Genomic DNA, 16,250 nt, shown 5'->3' on the forward strand with positions numbered 1-16,250 from the left:
TATTTATAAAGACAGGCCTTGGGGCTGGGTTAACCTATACATGCGGTGTGCCAACCCGTTCTACTTTCTTGATTTCTGCTTTGATCTTATTTCCTCTCTTCTGTTTACTTTGGGTTTAATTTGCTCATTTTCTAGTCATTTAAGGTGGAAGCTGAGTCACTGATCTGATACCTTTCTTCTAATACAGGTGTTTAGTGCTATGGATTTCCTCCTAATACTTTAGCCCATCTCACATATTTTGATACATTGTTTTGATTTTCATTCAGTTCAAAACATTTCCTAATCATCTTTTTGATTACTTCTGTGTTTCATTAGTTGCTTAGCAGTGTATTCAGTTTTCAAATATTTGGGTATTTTCCAAATATCGTTCGGGTATTGATTTCTAATTTAATTCCCTTGTGGTCAGACTGCATACTTGAATCCTTTGAATTTTCTGAGACTTGTTCAAGACCCAGAATATGGTAATATCTTGGTAAATGGTTTGTATGGTTCTTGCTTCTGCTATTGTCGAGTGGTAGGTTCTATAAATGTCAACTGGTTGAGTGTCGCTCGAGTCTATTAATTCCAATCTCCCTGTTACTGAAATCCAAGCTAGAAGCCCCAACAAAAGTGTACCATTTGATGAATACCGACAAATGCATACATACGCCCATGTAACCCAAACTGTATAAAGATTTAATATTTTAATAACTGGTAGAGGTAATCCCCATTCATTGCTCTTTTTTCCAAAGTTTTTTTTTGATTATTTGCTTATCTAGTTGTGCATATAAACTTTAGAATCAGATTATCTAATTCTGGAGCAAGGGGGGACTGGGGCAGGAGACGCCTGTTTGTATTTTTATTGAGAGCGTATTGCATTTATCAATCAGGAGAACCACCAACTTTGTTGCTGAGTCTTCCTATCCAAGAATTGAAGTTTGTCTTTTCATACTGCTTTTGTTTTTCTCATACATGCATGTATTGTAAATGTACAAAGAGACAAGAAGGAGACATACCGTCTTCAGGATAGTGAGTGCCTCTAGGAAAAGAAAGGGGATTGAGATAGAACAGGGCCTTTACCTCCATGCCTTTTAAAAAACATTTATCAAAATGTTATTCTTAATACATCTAGTTGATGGACAAACAAAAAACCAATGGACACGTGGGTTTTTCTCCCAAAACTCTGTATTTTTCTACATATTTGATACATTTTATAATTAAAAAATTAAAAACAAATTTGGAAGTTAAATCAGTTTTTTAATAGAAAAGAAGTCTTGCAAATACAGTGACTCTTCTCATATTACAACAGTACATTAGGATAAACCAAATGGCCATAGTTTTTATATATAAAACTATACTTTTTTTTTTTTTACATATAGTACATTTTCCAGTGCGAAGACACTTCTATGAGGAAAATACTACATTTGTAATAAATATATCGCCCCCAAGTCCACAGGTCTAGCCATGTGCAAATATCCACACGTGGAGGCGTGGTTCCTAAAGAAAGGGTTTCCCCTCCTTTATTGCCGAGTTAGCAGTTCACAGAGTGATGCCTTTCTAGAATGTCTGCACTGACCCACCACTGAGAATTGTAATCTAAGCCAGAGCAGTAATAACAAAATAGTAAAGCTGTGCAGAGCAGTAATTTTGCATCTTTGCAGCCACAGCAAAAAGGACTGCATCACAATTAAGTTTATTTTAGCTCATTTTCTCTCAGTCACTCCTGGCTAAGTGTCTGCGTAATGTGTTACTAGTGAGTGAGTGGCAAACTGGGAATTTTATAAAAATGTGGTCTTGTCCAACATGTATATTTTTCCCCAGCATCCGGGACAGAGTAGACGTACGTTAGAGGTTTCTGGAATGCGCCAAGAATCACAATCCTCATATTCTGAGGACCAATGAGCCACAGAAAATTATGTCATCACAGTGGCTTAGTTTTAAAAGATGTTCTTTTCAGAATGAATTTCAGGAAAACAAGCAGTCTATACAGAGAGAGATGCTGGAGCAATTTTACTGATTAACTTGTTGAGAGCTCTGATTTTTTCTTCCAAGATGAGGTTGTTTTTCTCAGCTCCTCTTTGCTTTTCTTCTGTGACCTGTAGGGCTTTCATCAGGTGTGCATTCTCTACATAAAGCTCCTTGAGCAGCAAATCGGACTTTGTGCTCTTTTCAAACTAAAGAGGGGAGAGAGTCACACTTTACTGTGAGTCTAGTGCAGAAATGCTTGTTCCCTTTCCCCATATCCTTCCACACTTGTTGAAATGATTTTAGGTTTTTATGGGTCTGACACAAATATTGTATATAATGACAATTCTTGTTACCCTGAAGTGAGACAGGAAATTGAGAATGTCATGAACTACGTAGTAGAGGAAATTTAAAGGAAATTGCAAGAATCATTTTAACATGAAATAAAGACCTAAAAGACCAAATCAACAGACTTCAGAAAGGACGTTATCCAATGCAACATAAAAGAACAAAATTGCTGAGAGCGTCAACAATGTTTGGTTCATCTCACCACACTCTACCACCCGTGCTGTCACCAGGACTCGCTGCGGCACTGACCCCTGCTGCTGCTGCCCAGGGTGTGAGCGGGCTGCTGTACACAAATGGGTTCACAGATGTGAGCAAGTGGACACGCTAGCCGTGGCACAGCCATGGTACAGACCTCGTTCAAGATACGATGGCACGGGGATCCCAGCACGGGGCTACGTCAACGCCAAGTTCACCTGTTGAACAAATGGTCACCACGTGCCCCCGTGTGCCAGACCTGCTGCAGTGTCGGTGAAGCAGCGGTGACCACAGTCTCTGCGCTAACTTGAATCAACACAACAGAGGGTCACAACTCCTCAGTCAATTCCCAGACTTCAGCAAGTTTACAGATCCACAACCCCTTGAAAGAAGGGAGGCTGAGTCCCTCTGAGGAAGGGCCCCACTACACTACCCAAATTTATGCTGTTGATCTTTCTCCCAGGCTTCCCCAAAGACATCTACCGCCTATTACTAGAGTCACTCTTCACTATAAAAAAGGAAATAATCGGGCCTTTTGGGGATTACTGGAACTGACTAATTCCAGGAGACCCGAAACATCACCGTGGCCCAGCAGTCAGAGTGGGGCATATGGAGGTCAGGTCTTAGCTCAGGTCTGTTTCACAGTGGGTCCCCGAAAACACCCCGTAGTGATTCCCCAGTTGCAGAATGCATAATTGGAAGAGACATAGTCTCGGCAACTGACAGAACCCCTACATTGGATCCCTGATGTAAGGAATAAGAGTTATTATAGTAGGAAAAGCCAAGTGGAAAAATCAGAACTGCCCCTAAGAAAACAGTAAACCAAAAGCAATACTGCACTCCTGGAGGGACTACAGAGATTAGTGCCAGCACCAAGGACTTGAAGGATGCAGGGTAGTAATTCCCACCACATCCCCATTCAACTTGCCTATTTGACCTGCATAGAAAACAGGTGGTAACTCCGATTACAGCCGCTATTCCAGACGTGGCCTCATTGCTTGAGCAAATTAATACATCCGGTACCTAGTATGCAGCTATTGAACTGGCCGATGTAATGTATCCTCACTGTCCAACCTCAGAAGTGTATCAGCTCTCTAGCCCTATGTCATGATTTAGTCTGCAGAGACCTTCATCGCCTTCCTATTCCACAAGACATCACACTGGTCCATTATATTGATGGCATTATGCTGACTGGACCTAATAAGGAAGAAGTATCAACAACTCTAGAATATTGGTAAGATATTTGTGTAGCCAGAGGGAGGGAAATAAACCCAACAAAAATTCAGGAGTCTTCCAACCTCACTGAAATTTTTAGGGGTCCAGAGGCATGTTGAAATATTCCTTCTAAGGTGAAGAATAAGTTGTTGCATCTGGCCCCTCCTATAACTAAAAAGGAGGCCAAACACCTGGTGGGCCTCTTTGGATCATGAAGGCAATATATCTATTCGTCATTTGGATGTTCAACTCTGGCCTATTGACTAAGTGACTCAAAAGGCAGGTAGTTTTGAGTAGGACCAGAACAAGAGAAGGCTCTTCAACAGGTCCAGGCTGCTGTGCAAGCTGCTCTCACGCTTGGGTCTTAAGACCCAGCTGATCCAATGATGCTTGAAGTGTCCGTGGCAGATAGAGATGCCGTTTGGAGTCTTCGGCAGGCCCCTACTGGTGAATCACAGCACAGACCCTTAGGATTTTGAAGCAAAGTCCTGCCATCCTCTGCAGATAACTACTCTCCTTTTGAAAAACAGCTTATGGTTTGTTACTGGACCTCAATAGAGACCATGCAGCCTGAGCTGCCCACCATAAACTGGGGATTGTCTGGTGCACACAGTCATAAAGATAAATGTGCACAGCAGCACTCCCTCATCACATCATCAAATGCCCACGGTCTCCACTCCTGTCACATTACCTTCCATCTCCTAGTCGGCACCTATGGCCTCATGGGGAGTTCCTTATTTATGATCAGCTGACTGAGGAAGAGAAAAGTCACGCCTGGTTACAGACGGTTCTGTGCAGTATGCAGGCACCATTTGGAAGTGTACAACCGCAGCACCGCAGCCCCTTTCTGGCACTTTCCTGCCTGAAGGAGAGCAGTGAAGGGAAATCCTCCTAGTGGCCAGAATTTTGAGCAGTGCACCTGGCTGTTTATTTTGCTTGGAAGGAGAAATGGTCAGATGTGTAACTGAATGCTGATTCATGGGCTGTGGCCAATGGTTTGGCTGGATGGTCAGGGGCTTGGAAGGAAGATGATTGGAAAATTGTTGACAAGGAGGTACGGGGAAGAGGTAAGTGGATAGGCCTTTCTGAATGGTCCAAAGAAGTAAGGATATTTGTGTCTCATGTGAATGCTTATCAAAGGGTGACCTCAGCAGAGGAGAATATGAACAATCAAGTGGGTAGAACGACGCTTTTTGGGGATAAGGTCAGCCTCTTTTCCACAGCCACTCCTGTCATTGCCCAATGGGCTCATGAACAAAGTGGCCATGGTGGCAGGGATGGAGGTTATGCATGGGCACAGCAACATGGACTTTCACTCATCAAGGCCAACTCGGCTAGAGCCACTGCTGAGTGCCCAGTCTGGCCAACAGCAAAGACCAGCACTGAGTCCCCGGTACAGCACCATCCCTGGAGGTGATCAGCTAACAGCCTGGTGACAAGTGGATTACACTGGACCACTTCCATTACAGAAAGGGCAATGTTTCATCCTTACTTGAATAGACACATATTCTGGACATGGATTTCCTTCCTTGCATGCAATGCTTCTACCAAAACTACCACCCGTGGACTTACAGAATGCCTTATCCGCCATCATTGTCACTTTCTCAGCAAATGAAGTCCGGCAGCGGGCTCATGCTCATGTTATTCACCGGTCTTACCATGTTCCCCATCATTCTGAAGCATCGGATGACAGAACGATGGAATTACCTCCTAAAAACACAATTAAGGTGCCAGCTAGGTGGCAATACCTTGCAGGGTTGGGGCAGTGTTTTTCTGGAGGCTGTATATGCTTTAAAACAGTGCCCAATATATGGTGCTGCATCTCCCATAGCCAGAATTCATGGGCCCAGGAATCAAGTGGTGGAAATGGGAGTGGCACCACTCACTATTACTCCTAGTGACCTACTCCTAAAATTTTTGCTTCCTTTCCCCGTGACCCACCTGGCCCCACTTTGGGCTCCTTATGCCTCTGGATCAACAGGCAAAGAAGGGAGTTGCCATACTGGCTGATAGGACTGATCTTGATACTGAACTGGTATTACATAACGTAGGTAAAGAAGAGTATGTCTGGAATGTAGGCGATACCTTAGGGCATCTCTTAGTACTACCATGCCCTGTGTATTAAAGTCAATGGAAAACTACAGCAGCCCAATTTGGACATGACTACTAATGGCCCAGACCCTGAAGGAATGAAGGTTTGGGTCACCCCACCAAACAGCGACTAGCTGAGGTGCTTGCTGAGGGGAAAGGTAATATGGAACGGGTACTTAAAGGTAGTTCTAAATACCGGCTACAACCACGTGACCAGTTGTAGACATGAGGACTGTAACTGTTGTATTTCTTCTTTGTTTTGTTATATGTGTGTGTGTGCATGAAATTTCTTTGTTTTCTTCCCTCCCTTATCCCATTAAAACCAAAAAACCAAAACCATTGCTGTCGAGTCAATTCCAACTCATAGTGGAATTGAGTAGAACTGCCCCATAGGGTTTCCAAGGTGGGTTCAAACTGCCAACCTTTTGGTTAGCAACTGAACCCTTAACCACTATGCCCTGACTCCATTACTTATCATAAAATACAAGATGTAAAAGGTGCTACTGTGTTTTCAGTTGAATGCATGTTACTTATATCATATTAGGCAAAGTACGACTTTATAACTGTCTTTATTTGGAGATTATGTATGGTTTAACGAAGTGTGTACAGGTGCCAATTTAACAAGGAGTGGACGGGGATGGTTAATGTTACATGTCAACTTGGCTAAGCTATGATTCTCAGTGGTTTGCCAGGTGCTCTTCCGTAAATCACCTTTCCATCTTGTGATCTGATGTGAGCAGCCAATCAGTTGAAAGGGGGAGTTGCCTTGCGGTTGTGGCCTGCGTTTAGTATGTAAATGGATATTCTGGTAAAGCTTGCTTGTTCTCAAGACACCGCACTCTTCTCATTGCCTGACCTCTGGTTATCGGTACATAAACCTGCAGAAGTCTCCAGTCTACTGCCTGACTTGCAGGTCTTGAATTCACCAGCCCCACTATCCTGTGAGCCAGCAGAGGTCTCCAGCCTGCTGCTGGACCCATCGATTTAGGACTTGTCAGCCCCTACAATTGTGTGAGCCATTTCTGCAAAGTAAATCTGTCTATACATATTTACATATTCATTTCACTGGTTTTGTTCCTCGAGACAACCCAGACTAAGACAGGAACCAAGGGGCCTTGTCTGTAAGGTAACACGTGAACCATGAACCAAAAACCAAAAACCAAATCCAGTGCCGTCAAGTCGCTTCCGACTCATAGCGACCCTATAGGACAGAGTAGAACTGCCCCACAGAGTTTCCAAGGTGCGGCTGGTGGATTCGAACTGCCAACCATTTGGTTAGCAGCTGTAGCACTTAACCACTACGCCGCCAGGGTTTCCTGTGAACATGTGAACAGAGGCCTGAAAAGAGTGAGAGTGAGTCTTAGAGGCCGTCCAGGTAGTGGGAAGTGCAGGTACCAAGGTCTTGAGGCTGGTGTGTACCTGGGGTGATTGGGGAGCAGCAGATGGCCACTGCAGCTGGAGGGGCGCGGACAAAGACGGCAAGGAAGTCAGAGCAGGGGCAGGCACCAAATTTAACAGAATCTTGGAGGCCACTGTGACAAGGCTGGCTCTTACTCTGAGGGAGATGGGAAGGCACTGTAGGGTCTGAGCCGAGGAGAGAAAGGATCTCAGTTGTGCTTTGGAAGGAGTGCTGCAGCTCCTGTGCTCAGCACAGATCCAGGCAGGAGTGCAAGGGTGGAAAGGGAAACCAGAGAAATGGCAAAAGATGAGGGGGCTTAGACCAGGATGGGAGCAGTAGGGGTACGAGTGCTTAGAGTCTGTATCCATTCTGAAGGCCAAGCTGCTGGATTAGGTGTGGATCCAGGGAGGGAGGAGTAACAGAGATTGAGCCATTGAGAAGAGAATGGAGGGGAAGCTGGCAGGGCTGTTACCACAGAATACCTTTGAAGGGTATTTATGTAAAGAGGAGCAGAGATGTGGGGCACTGGCCAAACCAGAGAGGTGGGGTTCTTTAAGATCAGGTTTGCATACTGATGGCAGGGAGGGCTCCAGGCAAAAGCGAGATACAAAGGAGTAGGGAAGGGCGGAGGAGATGGGGAGGGGAGGGGAGAGACAAGAGAAGCAGAGGAGAGGGCAGGAGGTGGTATCTGGTGTCTGGTGCTCACTGTAGGGGCACCTTTTGCAGGGGCAAAGACCGCTTGCCCACAGCTACAAGCAGGGAGGCAGAAATGTGTGGGCACCTTTTTATGGCTATGATTCTCAGAGATCCAGAGATTACGGGATGCTACTGGTATTTTTTTTTTTTTTTTACTGGTATTTAGCACCTTGTGGGCAGGGTGCCAAGTGTCCTACAAGGCACAGGATAGTCTGCCAGTGAGCAATGTCCTTCCCCAAATGCCAACCTGGCCTCTGCTGAGGGATACATGCTGGGTCACCATTCAAGGGTGTAGTCAGGTACCTCGTCTCTGCAGACTGGTTCCCCATCACCCTGACTCTGCACTCCAGGAGAGTGTGCTTTCTTAGAGCACAGTCTTATCATCAGCTGTCTCCACCTCCAGAACGTAAGTGCCACGAGGGCAGAGACTCAGGCTTGTTCGTCTCAGGTCTACCTACAACAATGCCCTGGCACACAGTAGGTGCTCAGTAAGCATTTATTGAACGATCATGTGTCCCTGAGTCTGTGGCAAGACAGTCTCTTCCTACACCAACTGTGTGAGCACCCACGAGGGAGAAATGTGCAAAAAGAGGACGTGTGGAGACGACAGGAGCCCATAACTTGCCTGGTCCTTCAGCTCATCCACTTTTTCTTGTAGGAGCATTTCCACGTTCTTCAAGATCAATTCTACCTCTTCCACCTGCTCTTTTGTGGCTGTAAGCTGTTTTTCATGTTCCTCCTGCCATAAAGAAGGTTATAGATTGAACATTTGTGTTTTAAAAGAAATCACTTCACGACATATTTAAAATGGCATCTGGCTGCAACGTACAAGTCTGAGAGCAACGAGCTATGAGCCTGTCTGTATGTGGAACATGAACAAGTCTTCTCAGGAGCCACGGGGTGTGGTGCTGTGTGTAGCAATCAGACAGTCTGGCAGTTTCTTACAAAGCTAAAAACAGGCTCACCATACAATTCAGCAATTGCACTCCTAAGTATTTACTCAAAGGAGTTAAAAACATTATGGCCACATAAAAACCTGCCACAAATGTTTATAATAACTTTATTCTTAATTGCCCAAAACTGGAAGCAACCAAGATGTCCTTCAACAGGTGAAGGGGTAACCAGACGGTGGCGTGTCTATACAATGGAATATCATTCCACAAAAAAAGAAATAAGCCATCAAGCCATAGACAAGACACGGAGGAACCTTAAATGCATATTGTTAAGTGAAAGAAACCAGTCTAAAAAAAAAGCCACATGCTGTATGATTCCAACTACATGACAAAAAGCAAAACTATAGAGACTGCGAGGTTAGTGACTCCCAGGGGGGTTCGCGGAGACTCAGAGGGATGAGCAGGTGGAGCACACAACATGCGTTTGTCAAAATCCATAGGAAACACAAAGAGTGAGCCCTAATGTGACCTATGGACTTCAGTTAATAACAAAACAAAACCTGTTGCCATCAAGTTAATTCCGACTCACGTCAACACCATGTGTTTGTGGAACGGAAGTGCTCCACAGGGTTTTCTTGGTTGCAATCTGCTTCGGTAAAGATTAGAGCCAAGACCCTCTGGAGCAGTTGTACTCTGTAAACACATGGGGTTGCCATGAATCAGAATCGACTTGACAGCAACCAGCTCAGTTTCTACCATTAACCTTTAGGTTAGCAGTCCAGTACAAACTGTTTGCGCCCGCCTTTAGTGAACCTTCAGTTAATAATACCCTATCAATATTGGCTCGCCGACTGTAACTAACACACCACACCAACCTAAGACGTTAATAATAGGAGAGACCGTGTGCAGGGCAGAAACGGAGTAGATGGGAGCTCTCTGTACACCTAAAGCTGCTCTAAGAAATGACATCTATTAAAGATCAGGCAAGCGTTCAGCAACGAATTAGGCAAAGATAAAGTCAACAGAAATGCAGGTCTCACAACGCTGAAGTTTTAGAACCGAAAAACCAAAATGAAACAATAAAACTGGGAGGATTCATGCTCTGGCTTTTCTGTAAACTCAGGTCAGGCCATGATGGCCCCTGTACAGGGGCCTTGGTCCTCCCTCCCTCTTGCCCACCACCCCGCTGCCTCACCCACGGCCTCGCCACATGCCACCTTTAGGGCTCTATTAGCAGTCTGCATTTGTGGCCCCCAATGCTCAGTGATGAGGCCTGGGTGTGGGAAACTACAGCCCCAGATCCTTCAGTTGAAACCCAGTGGCTACCCACTCTCCTGCCTGAGAATGGGATAGATGCCCCCAATCCCAGGTCTTTGCTGTTCCTTACCAGACCCAGCCATACACTTTCTACGCTTCAAGCTGCCTCCTCTAGACAGGTGTCCTGGGCTGTGAACCCCCCCCTTTGACTGCGTTCCCTGGGAACATGGTCCTATCTGACGAAATGGGAGGCCTCTGAGCACAAAACGCATTCCCTAAACGTCTGCTGAACTGAATTCCATCTGAGTCCTTCTCACTTCCTTCCTCATGAAAAGTGGACATCAACCAAGACTAGCCCAGCTCCAGAGAACCCCGTTTAGTAACGTGAAAGGGGAGGAAACCCCTACAACGCTGATACCATCACAGCCGGGAAGATGAGGAACTTCTGCTTCCTGGGTGCTCAGGCCTGGTCGTTGGCCTCTAGGGAGGCAGGCACTGACGCCTCCCCACCTGAGTGCATGGCTGCTCTCCCACTGAGTGGTGGGGTCATCTGCCTCCGCCCCAATCTGCTGGTCTTTGTGACTCACTTGACCAGGAGCAGCTTCTGTCCCCCCTCTTGGCACACCTGCTGGCCCTACCCCTCCTCAGAGACAGGGAGGAAGTGGCTCAGAACCAAGCACTGCGGCCAGACCAATCAGAGGGTTTTCAGAAGCACAGCAGTACACCACCATTCTCCTCCTGACCATACTCTCCTCTACAAGGCAGCCAGACATGACTCGTGCTCTTGTGGGCAGGCACCTCTCCTGTACCAGTTTGTTCCCAGTACCCGCTGGCCCCAAGGCGCAGAGTAGACGTGCCCACAGGCAAGGAGCTCACAGCCTGGCGAGCGGCAGGCTCCAAGGGGCTCCTGTGTGCATGGAGAAGGGGTGGAGACCTGGAAGTGGGATGCCCAGGGGCACCATGAATGCAGATGTCCAGGAACTGAGCCATTCCCTCTGCTGGCTGGAGCAGGAGTGAGGGACAAGGGCCAGCAAGAGACCCTGGTTGGGGGAGAGTCCTGACTGCAAGGTCACAAACCCAACCTTCTCCTCAGCCTCCCTCACTCAGCTGTCCCACCCAAGTCCCTCCGTTGAGCTTCTTTATGCCTTTCCCCAGCCTCGGCCCCAGTCTCTTCAGGTGCCTCTCCCAGTTGGGATCGCGACAACCTTAAGCTCTGATATTCCTGACTCATGTGTTCAAATTCCAGTGTGAGTCCCTAGATTTGGTCACCCTAGTTTTAAAAGATCAGTTTCACAGGTGCAAGAAATACCTTTGCAGTCTGGTGTGTGCTTAATGCAGAAACTTCAGAAAATCACAGGAAACCAAGAATTACAAAATTTAAATCACCCATGACTCCACCACCCAGAGGAACCCCGAGCACTTCCTCATGCCACAGTATTATTGAAAAACATGTTTTTAATGGCTGCACCTTAACTTACTGACTCATTCACCAACTCTTGATGATTCAAGCTGAGTTCGAGTTTTGTGATGATAAATACCCCAGCAAGGAAAATACCTACAGCTACATCTTTCCACAATGCTCACGGGTAAAATTCCCATAAGCAGATTATTAAGTCAAAGCATAATGATGTTCTTGAGGCTCTTCATATATTATATGTACAGACACACACACACACACACACACCCGGCTATGTGTTGGGCGGTGCGTGTCTCTAGGTCCCTGAGCTGCCTCTCTAATGGCCCCTCTGCTACGTGTCGGGCAGTGCGTGTCTCTAGGTCCCTGAGCTGCCTCTCTAATGGCCCCTCTGCTACGTGTTGGGCGGCGCGTGTCTTTAGGTCCCTGAGCTGCCCCTCCAATGTCCGCCTCTGCTACGTGTCGGGCAGTGCGTGTCTCTAGGTCCCTGAGCTGCCTCTCCAGCGTCCCCCTCTGCTACGTGTTGGGCAGTGCGTGTCTCTAGGTCCCTGAGCTGCCCCTCCAATGTCCGCCTCTGCTACGTGTCGGGCAGTGCGTGTCTCTAGGTCCCTGAGCTGCCTCTCCAATGTCCCCCTCTGCTTTGCCCACTTACCCATTCTTCCTCCTGGTGACCCGCCCCCTCCAGCCTCTGTGTTAGCAGCTGAATGGCGACTTCGTTCTTCTCGTTTTGGGCCCGGTAGGCATTGACCTCCCTGTCCAGCTGAAGGGTTCTGTGGTTCAGCTGGGACAACTGATCCTTGTATTTCTGACTCTAGAGCAAAAAAGGTTAAAATACAGATTGAATTTTTTTTTTTAACACCAGCAACTCGATTCAGATCACTTCAGTGGTTCCCAAATCGGGGTGATTTTGCCCCCCGTGGGACATGTGGCAATGTCTACAGATGTTTTTGATTGTCATAACTGAGGGAGGCAGGGGTGGCTGCTGACATCCAGGGCTGCTACTGAACATGCAACAGTGCACAGGTCAGCCCCTGTGACAGACTCATCCAGCCCCCAAAGTCACCAGGGCCGAGGCCGAGAAACCTGCTGTATTCCTGAGAAGAAACGAGACACATCCATACCCCCAGAACCAGCAAGACATGCCAAGAACACTCAGAACACCATTCTGAAGGCCTTCCACATTTTTATCTCATGTCCTTCACAGTTGTTTCTAATATTATTTTAAGGAAAAAAAAAAAGAAGTAAACTGAAAGTATATGAATCTCTTTAAAGTCTCCTCTGATCTCTGCCCCTAAACATATAAACCTGGCTGGCAGCAGGGTGTCAGTGTCCTCAGTACCACCGCTCTGCAGATGAGGGTGCCTCACAGAGGTCTCCTGGGTGGGTGCACGGATGACTGTGTGTTCCAACAGTAGGTAGAAAGTTCCTCAGTTTTTCACAACGGAGATTTCAGTTACCACCAATCACGCATCACGAAGATCTTCATACAAACTACATTTTTATTTAATTGCTTTTTTCACAGCAGCTAGTTTTGGGGGCAGAGAGTGAACACAGATCCAGGGTATTCCTAGGTTGCTGTCCAACACTGCTGAACCTCTCAGCACCACTGGCAATGAACAGAATAATTTTATTTTTTTACGGGTTTAATAAGCACATATTGGCACCTTAGGGAGTCCCTGGGTAGTACAAGTAGTTAACACACTGCGCTACTCACAGAAAAGCTGGAGGTTTGAGTCTACCCAGAGGCACCCTGGAAGAAAGGGCTGGCGATCTGCTTAGAAAAAAATCAGCCAGTGAAAACCCTGTGGTTTTCGACTCTGACACACTTGTAGTCGCCATGATAGAGTCAACTCTATAGCAGTTGGTGTGGTATATGGTACCTTAAGGTTGTTTCAATTAGGGTTCCACTCAAGGTTAGGGAATCTATGCATTTTGCCTGTGAGGACTCACTTCTCTGTAAACTGATCAAAACCTGTCCTTTTCCCAGAACTTCAGCAACGGGCATGCGGCAGTGTCTCTGCTACGTTGCAAGTTCCTATCAGCTATGTCTGTATAAACCTCTCTCTGCGCTTGTGGCATTTTAGGAAACTGAAACATCTTTGTCAGTATTGTCGCTCACTCACCTGTCCTCCAGTGAGGGCCTTGATTTCATCAGTAATAAGAAATGTTACATGTCACTTCAGCTCCGGGGATAAACATACTAGTCAATTTTCTTCTACTCATCTTTAACAGTTAAGCTCTTTGTTTGGAACTAGCTTCAAACTTGTAGAAGTGTTGCAGGAGTAGGACTATTACAAAGAACATTGAAGTCCTTTTTCCCAGACTCGCTGACTGATGGCATCTCTCCCCATCTGCTTTACCGCCGGAGCTCTTTAGGCATTATAGACACAGTGCTCTTTTCTGAGCTCTGGAACGGTTACTGACTTCGGGAAATGTAACCTGACACACCACGCACGCCCCGGTTTTGTTGGCTGACTTACTAGTGTCCTCAGGCAGGACTTGCTCTTGGCCGGGCAGCGCCTTCAGTTGTCCGGTGTCTTAGCCTCCTTCAGTCTGGAGCATTTCCACAGCCTTTCACTTTTATGATGTTGGCATTTTTAACAGATACTGTCACCTCCCCCCCTTCTGACAGAACATTTCTCATTTTGGGTTTGTCTGATGTGTTGTCATGGTCAGATCTGGGTGGTGGATTTCTGGCTCAAGCACGGCACAGGTGATGCTGCCTTCCTCAGGGCGTCACGCCTGCCCTTTGGTGGTGGCCATTCTGGTCACCTCTTTGAGTTTAAACTTGCATTCACTTGCGTTGCAGAAGGTGATGTGAGATGTTAGCAGCTGTCTCCTGGGCACATTTTAAAACAAAAGGATATTCTTGCCAAATGTGATTACTCTGACTCTGATCAAGTTTAGGCCCAATGTCCAGTCTACCAGAAATTGAAGCACCCCATGGGGAAACAACTGGACAGGTCCAGAATGTGGGCCATCCCATGAGACAACTGCCTGGTCTCCTCAAAGACTTAACGTCACGTGGATAAAAGAGGATTTCTAGATTAAAAACAACTGCAGAGTGGAGTCTGCTCCCATAGCCAACACTCTACCTGCCTCCCTCTGCACCCCTTAGCTCAGGTCTCTGAGACCAACAGGATAGACAGCCCTGGGGGTCGGGTGAAGTCTGTCTGCTCCCGCTTCCAATCAGCACCAAGCACTGCAGAATGAGGCTGCTGTGTGCTAGGAAGCAGGCATCTTGAGTGGAGGCTACACCCACAGCCAACATACTACAGGACAAGCTCTAAGGACAAGCAACAAGGCAGCCCTCCCTCGGAGTCTGTTTAGAGTGTGACAACCCCTCCTCCGCCCAGTAACTGGACAGATACAAATTCCTACAGAAGGTTTCCTACTTCGAGGCCAGGGGATGGGCCTCCTAAGTGGAGGCTGCTTCCTCAAGCACCACAGGGCAACTGGGGCTCTGAAACCAACAAGGCAGATCTCTTGGAGGTCCTTTTGGTGAGTGGTAGCCCTTTCTCCTCCTGAAATGGAAGAAAATTGGCCGTGCTTCCCCTTGCTATGAGTTGGGATCAACTCGACGGCACTGGGTTTGGTTTTTTTTTTTTTGGTCCCCTAAATGCTAGCACATATATAAGCAGACCACACAGAGCAGGGAAGGAAGCCTTGGCCAAAACTGGGGGGCAACGCCCAGCCTGAAAGGGTGCTCGCTGAGTGTGGGTTTTCCAACTGAAAATGTGGTTGCAGAAACAGAGACGGGAAGGGAGTAATAACCACACAGACAGAGGACTGCGCCCCCAGGAGGACAGACTGACTGCCTAAGTGGCGGAGCCTGCTGCTAGACAGACAAACCACAAAATGTTCTCTGGTGTGTTTGGGAGGCATTGAAAGTTGAAAACTGAGACCTGGAACTTTCAAATCCTAATTAAACCAGGGAGTGGGAAGAAGCAGTCTTAGTCATCTAGTGTTACCCAACCCAGACCCAGTGACAAAAATACCACAAGTGGGTGGCTTTAACAAAGAGAAATTTATTTCCTCACAGTAAAGTAGGCTAGAAGTCCAAATTCAGGGTGTTAGCTCCAGGGGAAAGGCATTCTCTCTCTGTTGGCCTTTTCATCAATGTTTCCTCAGGCTAGGAGCTTCTCTGCACAGGAATCCTGGGTCCAAAGGACGTGCTCTGCTCCCAGTGCTTCTTTCTTGGTGGTATGAGGTCCTCCTGTCTCTCTGCTTGCTTCTCTCTTTTATATCTTAAGAGATTGCCTGAAGATACAATCCAGTCTGATAGATTGAGTCCTGCCTCACTAACAACTGTTGCCCATCCTCCCTCATTAACATCATAGAGGAAAATCACACAATACCGGGAATTATCACCCAGCCAAATTGATACACACGTTTTGGGGGACATAATTCAACCCATGACAGGAGCTACCACAGAGTGGGAGAGGAAAAGGTAAACAAAGGCTGAAGGCTCTACCACCTAAGGTTTTTTTTGCAGAAAGTAGTACAGGCAAAAACAGCAAACACTGGGGAGAACCCAGAAAGCTAACACCCTCGAACATTCTAATACCCCAACAAAAAAATCACAAGACACACAAAGAACAGAGGAATAATGGCCCATCCAAATGAACATGATGAACGGTGTGGAAGTGCATCTAGGGATGGCCAAACAATGAAAAAAATGGAAGTATTTAATACAATGTTAAACATAATTAAAGAGCTAAGCAAAAATACAAACACAGAGCTAAAAAAAATAAATAAAATAAAATCAGGAAAACAATGCAAGAACAAAATGAGGATC

At 46.6% G+C, this 16,250-nt stretch overlaps 1 protein-coding gene across 3 annotated transcripts in view; it reads right to left on the bottom strand.

Moving 5' to 3' along the window:
• Nucleotides 1–1,164: 1,164 nt before the first annotated feature.
• Nucleotides 1,165–16,250, bottom strand: part of NINL (ninein like) — a 238,932-nt gene continuing 223,846 nt past the window's right edge. For 2 of the 3 annotated variants that reach the window (XM_049869354.1, XM_049869352.1), the window contains 3 exons: nucleotides 12,105–12,263; nucleotides 8,514–8,627; nucleotides 1,165–2,153 (listed from right to left, as the gene is read on the bottom strand). In XM_049869354.1, coding sequence (XP_049725311.1) covers nucleotides 1,962–2,153; nucleotides 8,514–8,627; nucleotides 12,105–12,263 — 465 coding nt within the window. In that variant the 3' untranslated portion in view covers nucleotides 1,165–1,961. The remainder of the gene's footprint in view (nucleotides 2,154–8,513; nucleotides 8,628–12,104; nucleotides 12,264–16,250) is intronic. The other variant, XM_049869353.1, reaches the window with a different exon arrangement.

Source organism: Elephas maximus, chromosome 25, assembly GCF_024166365.1.
Source record: "Elephas maximus indicus isolate mEleMax1 chromosome 25, mEleMax1 primary haplotype, whole genome shotgun sequence".
NCBI lineage: Eukaryota > Metazoa > Chordata > Mammalia > Proboscidea > Elephantidae > Elephas > Elephas maximus.